General features: G+C 37.1%; 1 protein-coding gene across 2 annotated transcripts in view; it reads right to left on the bottom strand.

The window, feature by feature from the left end:
• The window catches only part of sema3c (sema domain, immunoglobulin domain (Ig), short basic domain, secreted, (semaphorin) 3C), a 62,337-nt gene that overhangs the window by 27,965 nt on the left and 13,323 nt on the right, over positions 1–21,049 (bottom strand). For both annotated transcript variants that reach the window (XM_028449526.1, XM_028449527.1), the window contains exons 3-4: positions 3,983–4,143; positions 1,742–1,804 (exon numbers count right to left, since the gene is read on the bottom strand). In XM_028449526.1, coding sequence (XP_028305327.1) covers positions 1,742–1,804; positions 3,983–4,143 — 224 coding nt within the window. The remainder of the gene's footprint in view (positions 1–1,741; positions 1,805–3,982; positions 4,144–21,049) is intronic.

The following is a 21,049-nucleotide window of genomic DNA, read 5'->3' as shown; positions in this document are numbered from 1 at the left end:
TAAAATCTACAAACTGACGATAAAAAACACAAGCACACAAAAAGACAATAAATATATGCAAAAAGGCACAAAATTAAAGATAAATACACCAACAAAAATATGAAAAATGACAAAGATATAGAAAATGACAATTAAAAAAATGCAAAATGACTCCAAAAACCCAAAATGAAGCGCACACAATGAGAGAGAAAAGTATACGCAATGACGCAAAAAAAAAAGACACAAAATGAGAGGAAAAAATCATTTTAAAAAAGGCAACAAAAACACAGTGAAACCCTTTTTTTTCTCGTGTTAATGGTCCTATTGGTGATTATTTTAAATACTGGTATTAATCATTTCTGCTGTAGATTGATCATGTTGCACATGCAGAGGAAGCCTGAGCTGTGTCTAATTTGCCTTCGTGCACAGCGGTTCTTTCTTCCTCCCACACCTCCTGCTTTTGTTCCTGCTGCTATGGAGAACGTCGATGAGGCCTCACGGTGGACGTTTGCAGCTCTCCAACAAACACGCTTAGACCTGACGTATAAACTCACAGATGTGAGGAGGAACTCTCTGGGGGAGGCGTTCCACACAGTTTTCTGAGGACGCCGTTGGAAGAACAGCTGATAAAACCTGAAGACAAACCACCGCGACAAAGAACACAATGTGTATCACACACAGCGGCTTTGTCTGGCTCAACATGTCCCATAAATATTACACATGACTCATTCTTACCCTAAAATCCTGCCAGGAATAGGAAAATCAATAGGTTTTATAACAGGAGACGTTTCAGAAACACTGCAATGAAAACATCATGCAGGTTGCCAGATTTGTAAAGAGACTATTATTTAAGGAGCATAGTTAAAATATATACAGTCAAAGGGCCTGATTTACTCACATCCCAAACAAAGAGCTCTGAAGGTGCGTTCAGTGTAGCAAGACGACTACCGGACTCAAGACCTTCTTCTTCTTCTTCTTCTTCTCACTAGTTAAAATCACTACTCCACTGTTATTCGTGAATGGATCAGGCTGAAATTTGGTAGCTATAATGTATGGATGTGTACGCATCGACGCCCCATTTCCCGTAATTTACAAATTTATGGGAACATAGTCGTGTGATATATCTTTTCAAAGGTAATTCAACGTAGATTGCGATTATGCCTCACACAATTCAATTAGGGACCCGGGGGCCACCCCCCTTTTTTTTTTGGCAATTTCCATTAAAGTCGTTTTCTCATTTATTTGCAAGTCACATATTGCAACAGTTGGTGGTACCAATTCATTGACACATACCATTATATATGAATGGGGCCCATTACTCCGTATGTGCCACGGGGACTCCAGGGGCCCCATTTTTCTACTCGGTGGAACCAAGTTATTTGACGTCCAACGTTCTGTGTTATCTGCTTGGCATTTAGTAAATCTTCTGCCACATGTAAACAATGTGTTTTACATTACATTGTACATGCAATTTATAGCTCTTTAGTTGGAAAAATAGAAAAACAGCAACAAAAAAAAAAAAAAAAAAACTGAGCTCCACTGTGAAAGAGCAGTTTAATAAGCTAAGCTAAACTAAGTTATGCTAAGATGATAGTCTGTCACACAAAGGGGTAAATCTGTTGTTGAACTCATTTTGATGCTTCTCGAAGGTCAAACTGTGACTATATTAGATTAGTTAATGCTGTCCATGGTAAACATGTGTATTATGAGTTCCAGCTGTTTCTGTATTATGGGAATTGCTGGAGTTGTTGTTGTTGCTTACCGTTGGGTCCTTGCCAGCCATTTGGCATTCTTCTACTTTGCTGGTCGACGCCGGCCAAAACACCTGGTGATAGAAGCAGCAGAACACGCAGATTAGAAAACGACACTCTTCTGTTCACACGGGGAATATATGGTTATATTATGGTTGTTCTGGATGTTTGGTTTTTGCAGAGCATTCACGTCTCCGTCAGTGACTACAGCAAGAAAAGTACAGAAAAATAGACAAAATCACAGATAATTATACAGAACGAGAACAAAAAGGCACAAAACAACACACATGAAATGATAGAATATACAAACTGACTAAAAAAGCACACAAAATGACAAAAATATAAAGTATGACAAGAACAAAAACATAAAATGAATTCAGAAAAACACAAAACACACACAAAATTAAAGAAAAAAATACAAATTGACTCCAAAAACACATACAATGACAGAAAAATACACAAAATGACAACAATAATACTCCAAAAACAAAAATGTACAAAATTACTCCAAAAAACCCACAAAACACATAAAATGAAAAAAGAAAAAAAGGAAAAAAAAAGAAATATAATATATATATATATATATATATATATATATATATATATAAACTGACTAAAAAACACAAGCACACACAAAATGACAATCAAAATATGCAAAATGACTCCAAAACAACCACAAAAAACACACAAATTTAAAGAAAAATATACTGTACATATGCCTCCAAAAACACAAAATGACTAGAGTAAAAATACAAAAATTACTCAAAACAACAAAAAGAACCTAAAATAACTCCAAAAAACAACAATCAATAAGTGCGCGCAATGTATACAAAACTACATAAAAACTCAGAAAAAGGCAACAAAAATACATTTAATGGCTCAAAAAAACAAACAAACAAACAAACAAACAAACAAACCTGCAAAGCACCAACCAAACAATATAAAAAAAGACAAAATCACACAGAAAGCCTTTGTTGTTTCTTGTGTTCTTGGTCATTATTCTAAATGCTGACTTGAAAGGTAATATTGTTCATATCTGCTGTAGATGGATTTTGGTTCTTTCAGATTAGAAGAAGACACTCGTCTGTTCACACGAGGAATCTACGGTTACATTATGGGTTTTCTGGATGTTTTGTTTTTGCAGAGGAGCATTCACGTCTCCAGAATCTAAATTCCACAGAGGTTCATAAAGGTCCGGCTCAATGAACACATCAAGCTTTTTCCGTGGGAGGAATGCACACGGAGCAGAACTCCCTAAGGGAACGTAAATGTTCTCCCATCTTGTTTACGCTCTTCACACCTGTCAATTAGACCAGAGATCATTCCTCAGCGGCGTGCACAAACAGCTGGAATAGAGCTCCAGGATTTTATGGCCTTTTTACACAACCCCCAGAATTACACTTATTATGATAAACGCATGAAGATCCACATAGAATTCCACAGATGACGATGAAATTCACTTTCCCTCTTTGTTAGACAGATGCAGTATGTAGGGAACAATTTTAAATTCCCTCAATTCCGTTTCAGAGTTTCCCCATTTCTGTTTCATCGTCTTTCGTTGTTTAAATTACTTTACGGGATATTAAACTTCCCGGAATCATACCAAACATACTAAATAAGTTTAATAGAGTCAACTACTGTTAATACTTTTATATTTATATGCTTTAAATGACTTACAGAAGCCAGGAAAATACCACCAAACCAGCAAAACCCCCTCAAGTTTCTCAAAATCCTAAGATTTTGAACAAGATTATGAGCAAAATTTGACGTATTTGTCAAAAAAAAAAAAAAAAAAAAATGGCACGTAAATGTAGGATATTGTCCCAAAACATGTACATGAGGTTTTTCCGCATCATTTTGATTTTTTATTGGAGGGGCGGAGCCAACAGTGACGTAAGAAGCAACCAAAACATCACAAACCTCCATTCTCAGCCAATAGGAAAATTCAATTGTAATAGCCAGGTTTCAACCCATAGAGGGCAGTCACACTGACATTATTTAACAAAACACCTCAAATTGAAATACTAAGATTTGGACAAGAATAAATCAACAAGACTTATACCAAATACATGCGTTTTCAGCTGAAATACGTGATTTTGGGTTTTATTTACTCTTTGAATAAAGAGAGAGAGAGAAACAATTTGGTTCAGGTGTTTTTTTTCTGTTTCAAAACATACATTTTGCGTTTTCTATCCCTGTATATATCACAGTTGGTTGCAGTCATGCAATCCCAGCATCAACCATGTGCTGACCTTGAGCGTGCCATGGGTGATGTTGTTGATGTCCATGGAGAGAACGTGATCTTTGCATCCCACGTACATCCTGTCCTGGTCCTCGTCCATCTGCAAGATCCTGTAGTCCATGGGCAGGTCAGATATGCTGTAGTGTTCAAAGGCCTCAGAGGCCTGTAGGTCTGAGGAAGAGAAACAATAATAAGCATCGTTTGCTCACAGACGTGTGATTGGTTCATCTGAAGTTTCATTGGAAACAAGGGAAGCTGAAGGACTTTTTCACATTTACCCCAAACCTAAATCTAAAACTAAATGACCCCAAAAAACCCCAAGTGGAACTGGTTTCTGTTCTTCTACTAAAGCAGAACAACCACCATCACTGTCTATTAGACTTTCTATTGACCCATTATTGTTAATAGTTCATTGTTGTCAGCGATTAAAACACCTAAAAAATGACAGAAAAACACAAGAGGATTAAAAAAAAACAAAACAGCCAAAAATGACTCCAAAAAATATAGAAATTTAAAAAAAATTATACAGAATGGTAAATGGACTTGATTTATATAGAGCTTTATCACCACTGAAACAGTCTCAAAGCGCTTTACACATCAGCTCATTCACCCAATCACTCTCACATTCACACACCAATGGGACAGGACTGCCATGCAAGGCGCTAGTCGACCACTGGGAGCAACTTAGGGTTCAGTGTCTTGCCCAAGGACACTTCGACACATAGTCAGGTACTGGGATCGAACCCCCAACCTCTCGATCAGAAGATGACCCACTACCACCTGAGCCACGGTCGCCCGTATAGTTCAAAAACACATGAAACAACAGAAATACAGATTCAATTCTTTGTTGTTTCCTGTGTTAATGCTCGGATTGATCATTCATCTAAATGCTCACATGAATGTTGATCATTTAGACACAGTTACATTTTTGTGGCCCCCACTGTGATAAAAGCTGGCCATCTCTGCTCTAGGTGGCCCCCACCTATAGCGCCCATTGAGAGCTGGATTTAGGTCCCTGCACACCCGGAACAGGAAGATGAACACATGTATTTGCTGGAGTGGATTCACACAATAAACGGGAACATAAAGCCTCATTGTGGTGTCCAACGTTTACGGTTCAGATACGAGGGGTCACTTCTCTGTAGTGGATCCAAGTATTCCACCAGAATGTGTTCATATCATTTAAAGTGTGCATTGTTTACTGAATGAGTGTTTGAACCCCTTCCTGTGCATTTATTTACTCCGAAGATGAAGAATCCTCTCCATCATAGGATCAAAGGCCTTCACCGTCCAATGAAAACTCATGCATATTCATCACTTTTTTTAATCTGCACAGAGAGCAGGGGGTCTGCAGGGGCGGACCCCGACCATCCTCTATTCCCCCCCCCACAAACATTAGGTTGCTCCATGCCTTGGGCTAAAGTCACATTTCCATTGCTGTGCGACGTGGAGGTAGGAGCCCTTTTAAGTTGAAAGAAAGTGGCCCTCATCACAGGCTGGAGTGTTTAACGTCAGATAAAAAGCGAGTTTCCCACGACTCTCTCGCTTTTCTTCTTCTGCTACTACTACTTGGGTAAATGACCTCACGTGAGGAAGTAAAAGCAGGGCCGTTCTTTTTTCTGCTTGGTAAAGAAACACAAGCACGACTACTGTCGAGTGTTTACCTCAGACAGCGACTGCATGAGCTGCAGAAACGTCAATGATTGCATTAAAACAACATTAAGATTAGGTATTAAACACTTCATAGGCGGAGTTAAATTAAATATATAGACCATCTCAAGATACGCGCCAACCACAATGTGTGTAACATATACATGCAATAACGCAAAGATGATCATGTTGACGACAAAAATTTGTGTCTCACTCATTCATGTTCTTAAGGGATTAAATGCTTCTCAAATACAGCAGCATATCACAAATATCATATACTGTGTGAAAGCTTAGAATCTTTTGTTTTTAACCGTATAAATCATTCTAAGACACAACCATCACAGCAAACAGTTATTTTGTCAAAAACATGGTGACTTAAACAAGCTAGCACTCCTCACCTTTAAAGCGATGCCATGTCTCAGTGAATCCATATATTCCATCATGTGTGTCCTCAAAATCTTCCTCAGACATTCAAAAATCCAATGAATCCCAACATTTAGTCCATAACAGTAAAACTGCTGTAAAAAAATTAAATCCAACGTCCTATTTACAGGAAGAAAGCATTTCCTTATTCTTAGATGAATGCTGTAAAGTCTTATTTTTGCTGCAGTACCGTACATGAACTGCTTACATTGTGAAGAACAATTGCGCGACAGAAGAAGAACCAGGTCACGTGGCTCAAGTGCCAAAAAATAATTGTATTTTTTTTTAAAAAAACAACAAATGAATTCATATATATTTTGTACAGTCACTGTTTTATGGCACTTAAAATTATATTAGGAATTGTACTTTTTCAAATACACTTGGGAAAACTTTTGACCACTAGGGGAAGCAATGATCCACCTGCGTATGACACACTTCCTGCCAAAGTAAAAGTCATCAAAAGTGAAATTCTCCAGAATGAAGAATTAAAAGCCAACAACAGCTTAGAGATGATTCATCAACACTTTGCCTCCTTTCTTTACTGATTCCAAACATGAGGTTCTTCACAGTGCATTGACTCAACCTGGAGGAGAGTCACCTCAGCGGTTTAGCTCCAGGGCCAAAGCACACGTTACGCAACATCAGCACAAAAACACAAACAGAAAACCCAGGATCGCTTTCCACTGATTACGAAACGCCAAAACATGGTTCTGAGTTCACGTACAGTCCACTCAGTCACATCTACAGCCTGAGGCAATGAGACGCGTGGTCGCACACATGAGCAACATCATGATCTTTATTCAGACAGAACAACCACGTCTTTGTCCTCAGCTGTGAAGATTAGGACGTGCAAAACAAAAGGAGTTCCCTCTGGGTGAAAACACGTGAAACTGGTCGATTCCTCCAAACATCCAATCATTCAAAGAAGTTTGGAGTTCAAGAGGGCGGAAAAGTTCAATGGCTGAGGAAGAAGGAACGAAACGAGTCGTACGACCAATTCAACCTGTTAGAACGACCTGCGTCATGCGTTAGCGCCTCCCTCGTTGAATGAGAGTTACTGTATGTGACGATTGCTTCAAGTTAAGAGGTAAGAAGAGCAGAAACCAGACTTTCTCCTGTACTTTTTAGGACGTCCCCAGGTCTCAGAGTGAGGTATCGGGTATCAGGAAAACCTCTGTCATTGGTCAGACAAAATGGACTCATGACTCAGCAAAACCTCCATCAGATGAAACGACCTCAATTGTCAAACCAAACGCCGTCAAATGAAACAGGCTCAGGCTTAAAAATTAAAGTAGTGAAACGGTATGGGGTGGCGATTGAAAAGTTGCACATTGATTTGATTTAACATTTAGATTTAATACTTAGATTAAGATTTAACATTTAGATTTAGATTTAACATTTAGATTAAGATTTAACATTTAGATTTAACATTTAGATTTAACATTTAGATTTAGATTTAACACTTTGATTAAGATTCAACATTTAGATTCAACATTTAGATTTAACATTTAGATTTAACATTTAGATTTAACATTTAGATTTAATCACAAATTTCATAAATGTTGCTGTAAATCTGGTCAAAAGTAACATTAAGAACCAATCGGCGCCCCATAACATGGCCTCACTTGTCAAACCAAACGCCGTCAGATGAAATGGCCTCAGGCTTCAAAATAAAAGTAGTCAGATGAAACGGTATGGGGTCGCTATTGAAAAGAATAAACAGCAACTTTTAACAACATTTAGCAACAAACCACGTTTAAAATGTTTTACATTTTACCAGATTTAAAGCAATATTTGTAAAATTTGTGATATTTTTTTCTCGCAAAAAATACAATGTCAATGTTAAATCTAAATGCCTCTAAAAAGACAGCAAATAGCGTCGTTCACGTAAAGTAGCCTGTAGTTGTGTACTTCCGGTGAATTTACGTAATAGCTACAGTAAATATTTTGTTTCACCTGTAACATATAGACAAACATTTAACATTTTGATTTAACATTTAGAGATAGATTTAATACTTAGATTGAGATTTAACATTTAGATTTAACACTTAAGATTTAGATTTAATAGGTAGATTAAGATTTAACATTTAGATTTACATTTACGTATGTTTTTTAAATGTGGTTTGTTGCTAAATGGTGCAAAAAGACGCTGTTTTTTTTTAGGATGCAGAAGTTTTCAATCAGCGCCCCATAAAATGACGTCACTTGTCAAACCAAACGCCATAAAATGAAAGGGCCTAAGGCTTCAAAATAAAAGTCATGATTTTTTTTCCCCCTATAAATGATAACAATTCAAATCTATTCATTTATTTAATACTTTGAGGTATTCAAATTGAAAAACCACTAGTTTATTCTGGATCATTCCTCAAATGACAGATTGCGTAGAAGTGAAATAACTGTTGAATATTATGATGGACTGTGTGGTATTCACAGCATGGAGAAACAGTCTCTTCCTTTGAGGGTTGAAGGCCAGTGGAGCAACACAGCATGTTTCCGGGTTATTCTGTCAGAGACCGACGGACACCCTCCAGAGCTGGTCCACATACCAGTGGATCCAGTATCTCCTCAGAGCTCATATAAACATGAGCCACGGCTGCACTGGCTTCACCTTTTTTGGAACGCAAAACATGCACTGGTTCTGGTTTTTAATGACATCAAGTGTTTCTAAAGTTTCCTTTTCAAACAAGATGGTAGGAGTAAGGCAGTAGCAGAGGTGTAAAGAGTACTGATATACATACATATATATATACTCAAAAAGAAGTGCTGTTACTTAATTGAAATTGTACTCAAGTACAAGTAAGTCGTACATAAAATACTCAAGTACAAGTAAAAAGTAGCTCAATGAAATACTTAAAGTAAAAGTTACTAGTTACTTTCACCCCCCACGTTTATTTTTGGTAATAAATCTTGCCACGGTTCCCTTACATACAGTAAACATCTCATGTATAAACTTAAAAAGGAAGAGACCAAATCTACCACAATTGGAACTTAATTTATTTTTCACAAAGGCATCTGTATAAAATAAAAGGTTTGTCAAAATGTACAGTTCTTTTAAAATAGAATTATACCAATTAATTGAATGAAACAAATAAAATTATCAGGCTGAAATAACCTCCATTCAATGCTGTTTTGACGCGGTGCCTTATATACATTTAATCTGATTGGTCGGTTATGATGTGATGCATTTGATTGTTGTCGGGTTATTAAATTTTTTGTAGCTTCACAATGTTCATTGATCATTTTATAACAAAAAATATACAACTTACTAAAGGTTGGGTGTAAAATAAAAAAAATAAAATGACTTTACTTCTTTTAAAATGTACTTAAGTACAAGTAAAATTACCAATTTAGAAAAAAGTAAAAGTACTCATAAAAGCAACTGAATTACAGTAATGTGAGTACTTGTAATCTATTACTTTCATGTATAAACTTAAAAAGGAAGAAATGGAATCTTGCACAATTTGAGCTTAATTTTTTTTCCCACAAAGGCATCTGTATAAAATGAAAGGTTTGTCAACATGTACAATTATTTTTAAATAAACAGATACATTCTCAAATAACGTATTAGCTCACGAGGCAGCAGTTGACAAGCAATGTTCTTTTTTTGCAAAACATTTTCCCAATGAAGTCTGGTTGCCTGGAATAAAGTAATATTACGTCTGTTTCCATTTAAACTTTGTGTGTAAATTAAGAAATGTAATTAATTGTTTCATTTTAACAACATTGTGTTGTAATCCTGGGAGCGGGACTATACATTTTATGCTAAACATTAGCAGTGAATGCTACTTACCGTTACGTGTTTGACACAGAAGTCCTGAAAGTGGTAACATCCATTTGGTTGGGTAGGCTAAAGTTTACATTTGATACTGTCGCCTTTCCTATGTTTAAATACAAATATGTCAGAAAGATGGTGCCAAAGATTTGCATCATCATCAGCGTCTCTCACAATGTCCGTTTTGAAACAAATAATAATTTACTTGGTAACGGTTGGGTGTAGAAATGTAACAAATTGCTTTAGTTTAGTTTAAAGTTTTAAAATGTACTTAAGTACAAGTAAAATTACTGATTTGAAAATCAGTGACGTGCCGTGACCACTGGGGTTGGGTAGGCACGTTGAAAATCGAGACCATGACAATTTCATATTTTTCTGCTGTCAAGTGTTAATTCAATTCAAATCAATTTTATTTGTAAAAAAGCAATTTCCAACAAAGTCATCTCAATGTGCTTATCAAAATATAAAATTCATAAGAAAGAAAAAACCCAATAAGATCCACATGAACAAGCATTTAGCCATCTAACAAAATCAATATCATACACACCATTAAAAAAACAGGTACTGTAGGCTATTGGAAATGGAAATTCAATCATTTATAATTATATTATAATTAAAACAAATAATCAAAATATCAATTCACCCTTGGGTAGACACTGCCTACCTTGCCTACCCTGACGGCACGTCACTGTTGGAAATATACTATCCATGAAAACAACTCAATTACTGTAACGTAAGTACATTACTTTCACTTTTGGTAATTAGTATTTAGTTTTGGTCGAGTAAACATCCAGTTTTGAGTTTTATTTCAGTTTAAAATGATATACAGTATTTGTGATGATGTTCCATTAAAGCAGAAAGCAAACATTGATAAACGAGTTCATCGTCCACGTGGAATTGGTAGTCATTGGTTGATGCTCATTTCTCACCGTTGAGGTCACAAACTGTGCACGTGATTGTGAACTTTGTCAAGAGTTCTTTGGAGACGCATGATGACATCATGATAACGAACTGTCGACTCCGTCTTAAAACAACACAAATCTCTGGTGGACTTTTTTCTAAAGTCTTCATTGCTGGTGAAGTGGGACATAAATAATAGTGAGACGATAAAGTAAGCAGCGTGACAGCTGGTGGGTTTTCTATTATGAATGCAGGAAGGTGGGCCTCCAGCCTCTGGGTGGACCTGAACAGTCCCCCGTGTCCTCCTCCTGCCTTTGAGCTTTGACCCACGGTGCCTCATTGACTGGTGGTGGACCAGTGTTGATCCAATCCACACTGATCCGTGCAACGGGCAGTGGATTAGAGAAGAGGCCAAAGTGGAGCCTCTTTGGTGGGTTTTGGCCAAAGCGGAAGCATCACAAAAGCCTTTTGTTTGGCTGAGAAACGACAGTGATGGTTCAATATTTGACCAAAGATTGCTTTCTTTACGGATGAGCTGCCAACTGACTGGAAAAGAGGAACAGGTTGGAATAAACTCAAACATGTCTTGAATTGTGAACATTGAGGTGTCGTCTGCAAAAGTGAGCAACTCTTACCAGATGTTGCTTCACCATTTGTGTGTATGTAATAATTAAGGGTGGAACGATATACAAGATGATTTTTTTGGAACGGGGAAAAAAAACCAAAAAAAAAAAGCAAAATAAATGCAGTTTGAAAAAAATCAATGCTTTTATTTTGACTGCTGTGACACCACTCGTACCATCAATGATATATCTTGTTATATAATGTTGCTCGATAAATCATTCCACACTTATAATTCAATAATTTAGACCAGTAACTAACTTTGGAAGCTGAAGTTTTCTGCCTTTTTCCTTAAACAACGCTAATGGCTGAATACTTTATGTAAGAAACTCTATTTCAAGGATTATTTGATTATATTTTCATCCATTATAGGTTCTTATCACAGTTAAACCACAGCAGTCAAACTACAACATACCATTTATAGGGCCTTTGATTTTCCATAAACACAGTAAATGGAGGAAAAACGCATAATTCACATTTTAAAACCCATTGAAGGGTTTTTCCCCTCTTCTTTCCTTATTTAAAATCAGGATACAATGTAACGGGATTGTTTTGAGACAATATCACACTGTTTAATGTTATTTTTTTCTGGATATCAGGTGACTGAAGGTCTAGTATGTGACGCAAAAGGACAAATATGTCAAATTTCACTCAATCTCCTACAAAATCTGTGCGTGATTTTGTGCAAAACTCGAGAGTGATTTGCCAGTTGGTGCTATTTTGCTGAGAACTAAGTTAAAATAGCTGTATGACACAGACTAAACACTCAATTTAAGGTTTTTGACACTAATTTATTTCGCAAGTTTAGCAAATGGACATGTCAAATGTCTTGTGACAGAATCCGGTGTAATTTTAGCGTAACCGTCCCGGCTTCCTTAAGTTATCTAAATCATTTAAATAAAACAGTAAAAACTAAAGTTGAATATTAACCCTATTTAGCATGTTTGGTATGATTTCAGGAAGTTTAAAAGCCAGTAAAGTCATCCAAACAGGGAAAGTAGATGAAATGGGAAAGAAAAACAAAGATGAGTCAACTGAAACGGAATTCAGAAAATGTAGAAATGGAAAATCGCTACGTTAGTGCGGATGAATGAAAACAACCAATCAACAGTCGTTTTAAAGTCCTGTCAAAGCCAGAGGGATTAAATCGTATCTCAAAACCAAAATATGAAATAACAACCACAACCATCCAACACAGATAAACAAGTATGTTTAAGAAATACTTACTTTCGATAATCATTTTATTCCCAAACTTTCAAGTTTTGGTTCCAACTGGAACCAATGTTTGCTGTACTCACAGTTGCTGTGTTTATTGTCATTATGAAATGTTAAAATACAGAAGGTAATGAGCTCAGGAAATCAACAAACTCCTTTATTGACATGACTGTGGTGCAGAGACGACTAGAAATAGAAACCAAACCTGTGGCCAACACAAAGGGATTTCCATCTGGGCCCAAATTTACCCAAAAGCCCAGAGAAGATTATCAAATGCACGACTCAGCTTTTCCCCCTATTGTGGGTTCATAGCAGGAACATGTGCCACCGTCATAGGATGAGGTTATTTTGTTCCCATTTGTACGATTTTCTGCCACAACTGTGATCAAATGTTGGAGTTTTACAGCAATCAGGAAAACATTTTCGGCAGGGAGGGGATTGTTGTACAATGACAGATGGGCAGAGGATGGAAAGTATGTAAGACACAAGATTGTGATGTTGAACTCATTAAATCTTTGTGGTCGACTTGAATTTCACTCACAGAAGCAAGAAAAAGAAAAAGCTGAAAGAGAGACAGAGAATACGAGAAGCTGTTTGTGCTCAGTAGGAAACGGTTCCTCTGAGATGAGCTTTTTGGGAGATTAGCTCAGCATTCAATCTAAACTGTAACGCTCCTCCCTCCCTAATGCAGTGGTTCTCAACCTTGGGGTCTGGGTCACAAGACACTGGTAGAGTGTCTCCAGATGCCTTCAAGAAACTACAATTTTTTTCTGCACAATTTGAGCCCATTTTTGTTTATTTTTATCCTTTTTCTGCAACTACACCAAACTTGCCATATTTGAACCTATTCTCATCACTAATTCTTGCCATATTTTTGTGATATTACTCCCTTTTCTGACACTTTTTTATCAAATTTCAATGCTTTTACTGCACATTTTTTCTACTTTCAACACATTTTCAGCACTTATAAACACTTTTTCAATATTTGCCAGTTTAATCTAATTATTCCAATATTGACACTTTGATTCCTTTTTACCACTTTTTCTGTCCATTTTTGGCTATTCCAATTTGTAGTTTTTAAAACCCCATTTCACCACCTTTTCTGCCATTTTTGGTCAATTTTAACCCATTTTATTTCTGACTTAAACAAGGATTCCCATCTTTAAGATGATGGTGCAAATAATAATAAACATCCAGGATAACAGTGGATATTATTCAGATGAATAAATAAATATGGTTATCACAGATTCATAGAACAATAGACCATCATTTTACTGACTTTATGAATGGACCCTAAAAATCTCTCCCCTTTATTCCCCCTTTTAGAGGACCCAGTTTCCACATGACTGTTCTTCAATGTTCATGTCTGTGTTCAACCACGTTCAGCTACAGTGGGGGTCCCCGCTCTCTGGAACCTTTATTTTGGGGGGTCGCGGGCTGAAAAGGTTGAGAACCACAGTTCTCATAACTTGGCTTTCTAGCTGAGAGAGGCTAGCATGAATGAATGTCAACTCCATGCTAATGAGGCTAGTCCAGAAACAAATCTCTTCTGTGGTTGTCATGGACGGCCGGTGGGAGGATCTTGATAAATACGAGAGCATGGGCTTCAACCGCCCTCTTGTAATTCATCTCCTCTCACAAGATGAAGTGGGTTTCAACCAAGGACTGACTTCAAACTTCGAACCCGCTGCCAAATACCATTGGTCTTTGTGCGATGCTAAGAGCTCTTAGCTTCACTTCTGCATGGCTGCACTTAGCTAACTCAGTCACCCACAACGAGAGGTGAATGTAATGGATTACAAGTACTCACGTCACTGTAACTGAGTTTCTTTTATGAGTACTTGTACTTTTTTGAGTATATTTCTAAATCAGTAATTTCACTTGTACTTAAGTACATTTTAAGTAATTTTGACACCCAATAGTTACTGAGAAAATGATTATTTTTTAGTTTTAATATAATCAACGGATATTGACATTTTTTGTGTTCTTATCCATTTTCTCTAATAATAATAATAAATGCGTCTTCGGGATCACTTTCTTTATTTTTCTTGTTTTCGGCATTTTGTGTAAATTTGTGAATAGTTTGTGTCTCTTTGGTGCTATTCTGTAGTGCGTTCTCGTTTTGTGTGTTTTTGTAGTCTTTTGGGATTTTTTGTGTGTGTGTGTGTTTTGTGTACTTTGTGCATTATGTTGGGCTTCACATTCCTTCCAACTTCTTGAATTATATTTTTTGGGGAATTGCTTTGGGGTCCGCACAAAAATAGGTGGCCCCCAGTTGCCCATGTCTGCTTTAGAGCAGAATACATTTTTTTTAAATTTTGAATTGAATTCATTGGTGATATCTTATTCAAAAAACATAAAAGAATTGTACATTTTGACATGCTAGATGCCTTTGTGGGAAATAAATCAAGTTCCAATTGTGGTAGATTTGGTATCTTCCTTTTTAAGTTTATACATGAGATGTTTACTGTATGTAAGGGAACCGTGGCAAGATTTATTACCAAAAATAAATGTTGGGGGTGAAAGTAACTAGTAACTTTTACTTTGAGTACTATTTCCATGAGCTATTTTTTACATATACTTGAGTATTTTATGTATGACTTACTTGTACTTCAGAACAATTTCAATCAAGTAACAGTTCTTTTACTTGAGTAGGGTATATTAGTACTCTTTATACCTGTGACCCAAAGTGGTCCGGTACACTACTGTTTTTTTTTTTTGACGAGTGAGTGAAAAGGCAGACATTTTAACAGGTGGCCAAAAATGGTCCAAAAGTGGCACAAACGTGGCAAGAAAAGAGGGAAAAGTGACTAAAATGGGTCAAAAGCAGTCAAGAGGGGCAAAAAAAATGGGCAAATCAAGAGGAACCAGGTGGTATGTAATGGCAAAGGGGAGCTTAAATGGGCAAAATGTGGCAAACAATAGTGAAAAAGTACAAAAATGTGGAACCAAAGAAGGCAAAATGTAGGAAAAAATGAAACAAGTGGTATTTATTGGGAAAAATTTAGCATAATTGGATGAAAAGTGGCCAAAAAAAATATAAAGGTCCAGTATTATGGTATTTTTCACCCATCTCTTTTTGTTCTAAGAACCCCAACAACATAGTATTTGAGGTTTATTTTCCCAAATGTGCCCGTTTTCTGGAGTTTTAGCCTCTGAAAAGTGACTTTCTGAGCACTCCTAAAAGAAGACGGTTTTTTGGGCCTTCATGCATATGCGTGAGTGGGCGTGAACACACACACTGCTTCAGTGTGTGTGTTTATCACAGCAGCAGCAGTAAATTATTAACAGTCTTCCTTCTCCTCTGACCACAGAAATAGTCCATTTAAGTCCAACCGCTGCATCGCATTGGGTCACAAACACGTCAGATCATCCCATAAAGGCAATATACAAGGTGGTGTAACGGCTACTAAAAATGAAACTGATTGTGAGCGCTCTTCGGTTTAGCTATATACTGCACGTAAAGATATTAACTGTAATATCAACCTGCATTTGTTATGTTTGTTTTACCTGTGAAATAGTTTCAGAGGGAGGAACTGACATTCTTAAAGAGTAGGAGGAGCCAGGATTGTCTGGAGGAGGAGTTTCTGCAGTGTGACGTCACAAGGTGAGAAAAATCCAACTGGCCCGTTTGGAGCTGACTTTTGACAAAATGTGGAATAACAAGTGAGGGAGAAAACAGAACTTTTTCAACTTCTCTGAATGAGGCTAAAGGATGCATATCACTGTAGCAAAACCATTAGAAAGGGAATTTTTCATAATACTGCCCATTTAAGAAAGGACAGAAATTTGTTAAAACTGTGCGAAAATGGACAAAAAATTGGAGAAAAAAAAAAATGGATTATTTATTATCAAAAGGCAGCTCAAGTCTGAAAAGTGTCAATACTTTTTGAAAAGAGGCAAAAAATTGGACAAAGGAAAAAGATAAAAGGGGTTAAAAAGTTATAAAAATGATGACAAAGAGCCACATGTTGAGAATCAGTGACTTAATAACGGCTCCTGCATGATGTCGCCGATAATAATAATAATAATAATAATAATTATTATTATTATTATTATTATAAGGGCTGATTTTTAGTCCCTGTCCACCTGTGCCTGTGACCAGGACTATGAAATTAAAAAAAAAAAAAAAACAGCTGTTTCCATCCCTTTTCCATGGGGGGACTCCCCGCTAATGACTGGTGCTATAAAAAAGGCAGGGGAAGTTAAGGTGTCCGTCCAGTGCGTAGGGACCACCCAAGGCGTGAAGGGTGGGCTGACAGAGTCGTCCGATTGTCTGTCCAACAAGCATGCTCCACATTCCCCCTCGAGCCGCTCTCAGCAGTCAAACAGAAACAAGAACGGATGGCAACTGGTTATGGTGGAAGGAAGCCAGCGCTGATGTGTGCTGCTTCTTAATTATCTCCCTGCTGTTGTCTGTCAGCAAACATCTGCATCCAGATGTTTGCAATAGGAGTCATTCAACTGAAGGAGAACGGCTGTTTCTGGCTGTGTGTCTGTGGGTGTCAAATCAGTAATCAGATAACATGCAATAAACACCATTTGACAACAAAATTACAACCAAAAAAACTACAAAAATAAACCAAATGATTCCCAAAACCCACAAGACAAACACAAAAAACACAAAATAACAACAAAATGACAAAAAAAAAATACTACAAAAGTACTAAATTTACACAAAATGACCTTAATACAACTATATATATATATAGAAATGAAAAACATGGACAAGACGATAGCAGAAATACACAATAAAGTACATATTAAAGGTGAAAGCTACACAAATCATAAAAATACAGAAAATGACAAAACAATAACAAAACAGTAAACACACAGCACAACCACAGAAAAATACACAAAAACTACTACATGTTACCAAGATTACACAAAATGACTAAATAACACACAGAAAGACTATAGAATTGCATAAGAATTGACCAAGATGGACAAAACAATGGCAGAAATACACAAAATGACAAACCAATAAAAAATAAAAACTGCTAAGAAGATACAAGCCCACTGCAAAAATACACATGAACAAAAACATACAAAATGACTCCCAGAAAAGACAAAATGACAACAAAAAAAAACAAAATGACTATTAACATACAAATATCAATATAAAATACATAGAAATTGTCAAAGTATAGCAAAAATACACAAATTGATACAAAAAGCACAAAAACAACAACAGAAACTGGCACGCCTTGGGATGTGGGATAAAACTCATACTGGGCTTAACTTTAGACACGTTAATCCTAAATACCTGCTTTAGGTACTACCACTCACTCATTCCCCCTGTCCACAGCCACCACCATTATAGCTAAGCTTCACACTTGTCACCATACTGGCTTGATTACACAACATAATAAGCACAATATACTCTACAACTTCACATCTCACCCTCACTGTAAAGCAATCTATTCTCCCCACCCTTTCTATTTCCTACCTTGAGTCTCTCCTCCCTGCTCCCTTTCCCCTCCCTCTCCACTTAGGTTTAACACTGCTCTCCCTTTTTATATCCTCCCTCTAATAAAAGACTTCTTACCCTTCCTTAGGGAGGGCTGGTGATGGTCACAATTAAGCAATAAAATAAATCAATTTATTTTATTGCAATAACAAAACATGCATTGCTGTCTCATAATGATTACACTTCTTGTAGTGTTGACTTAACAGCATGTGCAGACAAGATAAAAAAAAAAAAAACAGAAACTGAAAAATAACAGCAATGTTTAGGAAATCCTCTCTGCTCCAGCTAAAACAACCCAAAAGTTTAAAAACAAGCATTTCTTTGTTATATTAGTTTTGGTGCAAAATTTCAAAAGCAAATAAGGGCTACCAAGCTAGTTAGCAATTAGCATACCTAATCGTTTTCATGTCCATTGCGATTGAAATTAATGTAAAAACTTTAAGTTCAACTTGTCTCTGAGATCAGATTTTATTACCTGACATATTACATTTTTAAGTATGAATACTCACGGTAAAAAACTAACAACTAACCAACAGATTGTGACTCTCTTCCTGACATGGACGTTAGCTACGCGTAGCCTTGTGTTCTGCTGTGAATGTCAGTCCTGACTAAGGTGACGGCTCATCTTCATAGGAGAGGAAACACGAGCCAACAAACTGTCCATCAAACACTAGCCTGCATGCTAGCTGGTGTACGGGGTGCCCCAATTAGCACCTGGCTGTCCCCTCAAATGTCAGCGCGCGCACGCACGCACGCACACACACACACACACACACACACACACACACACACACACACACACACACACACACACACACACACACACACACACACACACACACACACACACACACACACACACACACACACACACACACACACACACACACACACACACACACACACACACACACACACACACACACACACACACACACACACACACACACACACACACACACACACACACACACACACACACACGTCTGCCAAGTGCGCCTTTTAGCCCGTGACCTTTGACCTGCCTGCACACGGAGCCTCTGGTTACCCACTCACACCCAGCACATAGTAAATCTGCCTAGTTTTACAGTGTGTGACCTAGGGATGGGTGATATAGACTGAATTATCCCAATAATTTCTGGTATTTATCTCAAAAACAATAAAAATGAATAATAATAAAACAATTTCCAACTAAAAGTATAAACAGGTTCCATACAAACACAAATTAATCTGAATATATCAACACTGGACACATTAAAAAAGCTACAATATCTGCTGACTCACATAGTTCATGGGCTGATATTTTATAGAATATATTAGTGTGTGTGGATCACACTATTAGTGTTATTATAAGCAATTCATTTATTTCCCCAATTGAAATGAAAAAACATTTCTAAAAAAAAAAAGAAAATGAAAAGCAAAAATAACTCCTGAGTTACATAAAGTTATAGTTGATAAATAACTATGATTTCTTGTAATTAAACCGGATCACGCTAACACTAAGCTAATGCTAATGCAGTGTTCAACACCTGCATCCTCACTTGCATTTTCTTCAGGAAATACAAATATGAAATATATACTATTTCTCAACAGGATTGATAAAATTCAAAAACAATTTTCCCTGTAGGGCTACATTGTACATCACATTATATTATTATGTTTTTAAAAGTGTGCAGTAGTAGGGGGTACATAGCCTCAGGTTAAAAGTCTGAAGGGGTACGGGACTGTGAAATGTTTGGGAACCACTGGTTTAGACCGTCAGAGGAAAATATTGATGTGTACTTTTGTCAATCACCAAATAATAGAAAATACAAATGGAATAAAACATCAGGTCCATATGAAGTGCTATAAAGTTAGCATATCATAAACAGAAATAACACTTTTCTGAGCAATACAATTATGGAACACCAAACTTGTTGCTGTTTCTCTCATTCAGAAAATAATATTTATCTAGTGATTTTATTCATTTGTCACTCATGGATTAATTCATTTTGGTTCTGAACCCTGTCTGAGTGTCCAGTGTGGATTGGAGACACTGCATGCTAACAGCATGTTGCAGCTACCACTGTCCGAGTGTCTGTGCTAGCTGTCCGTGCTAGCTGCTACATGTTTAGCATTCAGGTGGTAGTGGAGGCCACAAAAGCTCCGGTAATCGGTAAACTATTTCTTGCACAATTTCCACAGAACTGGGATTTTATTTTCCATCCAGTGTTTTTATAGCCAAAATTAAGGCCAACAAAGCTCAGGTTCCACACTGTTTAGAGAGCAAAATGTATTTTATTTTTCCTGTAATTAATTAATTGCAATTAAAGCGTTAAAGTGACAGCCTTAATAAAGTGTTCTACGTGTCACGTTCTTAGAAGAAACCACATTCCTCTCGACAATGATGTCAGAACATTGTTGTGTTTGTGCCGTTGAGGAGGGTTTAGCTACAGCCTGTTTACATCTTTATTGAGTCGTGAGCTCAGAGGAATTCCTCTAAGAGCCAAAATATTCCCTCTGAGGGGAAAAGACATCATCCCTAAAACTTCATCCAGGGCTGGAAAAGGGATTATTACCTGTGCAGTGTTAAACCAGCCTGAGCTGATGGAAAGCTGCATGTTGTGAGGGACTTACGGACATCTGGTAATTGAATAACGTTGAAGACATAACATGTTGATAGAAACCAAAGTCAGTGTTTGACTTAAACTGTAAAACACATCTTTTTTTCTTCTTTTTCATTCAACAGATTTAATGCTGCTATTTATTTTTTGCTTTGTTTGGTAGTTTTAAAGGTGCAGTCCGCGACTCTCAGATCCCTCTCTCCCGCTCCCTCCCCGCTGCTCTCTTGCCCTACCTCCAAACTTTCCAAAGTCCCTCTTTCAGAGGAGCTAACAAGCTAACGTTAGTCCGACAGCAACATCACAGTAATATAACATGCTCTGTTAAAATCATATTACTGCAGCGCTTATCTCTCTATGTGCACACACCTCAGCAGCAGCAACAACACAGTGTCACTTACAGCAGCCACACGGAGGCTGCTGCGC

This window comes from Gouania willdenowi, chromosome 6 (assembly GCF_900634775.1).
Source record: "Gouania willdenowi chromosome 6, fGouWil2.1, whole genome shotgun sequence".
In the NCBI taxonomy this organism is placed as follows: Eukaryota; Metazoa; Chordata; class Actinopteri; order Blenniiformes; family Gobiesocidae; genus Gouania; species Gouania willdenowi.
The sequence above is the reverse complement of the archived record's forward strand: the minus strand, read 5'-3'. Positions and strand labels throughout refer to the sequence as shown.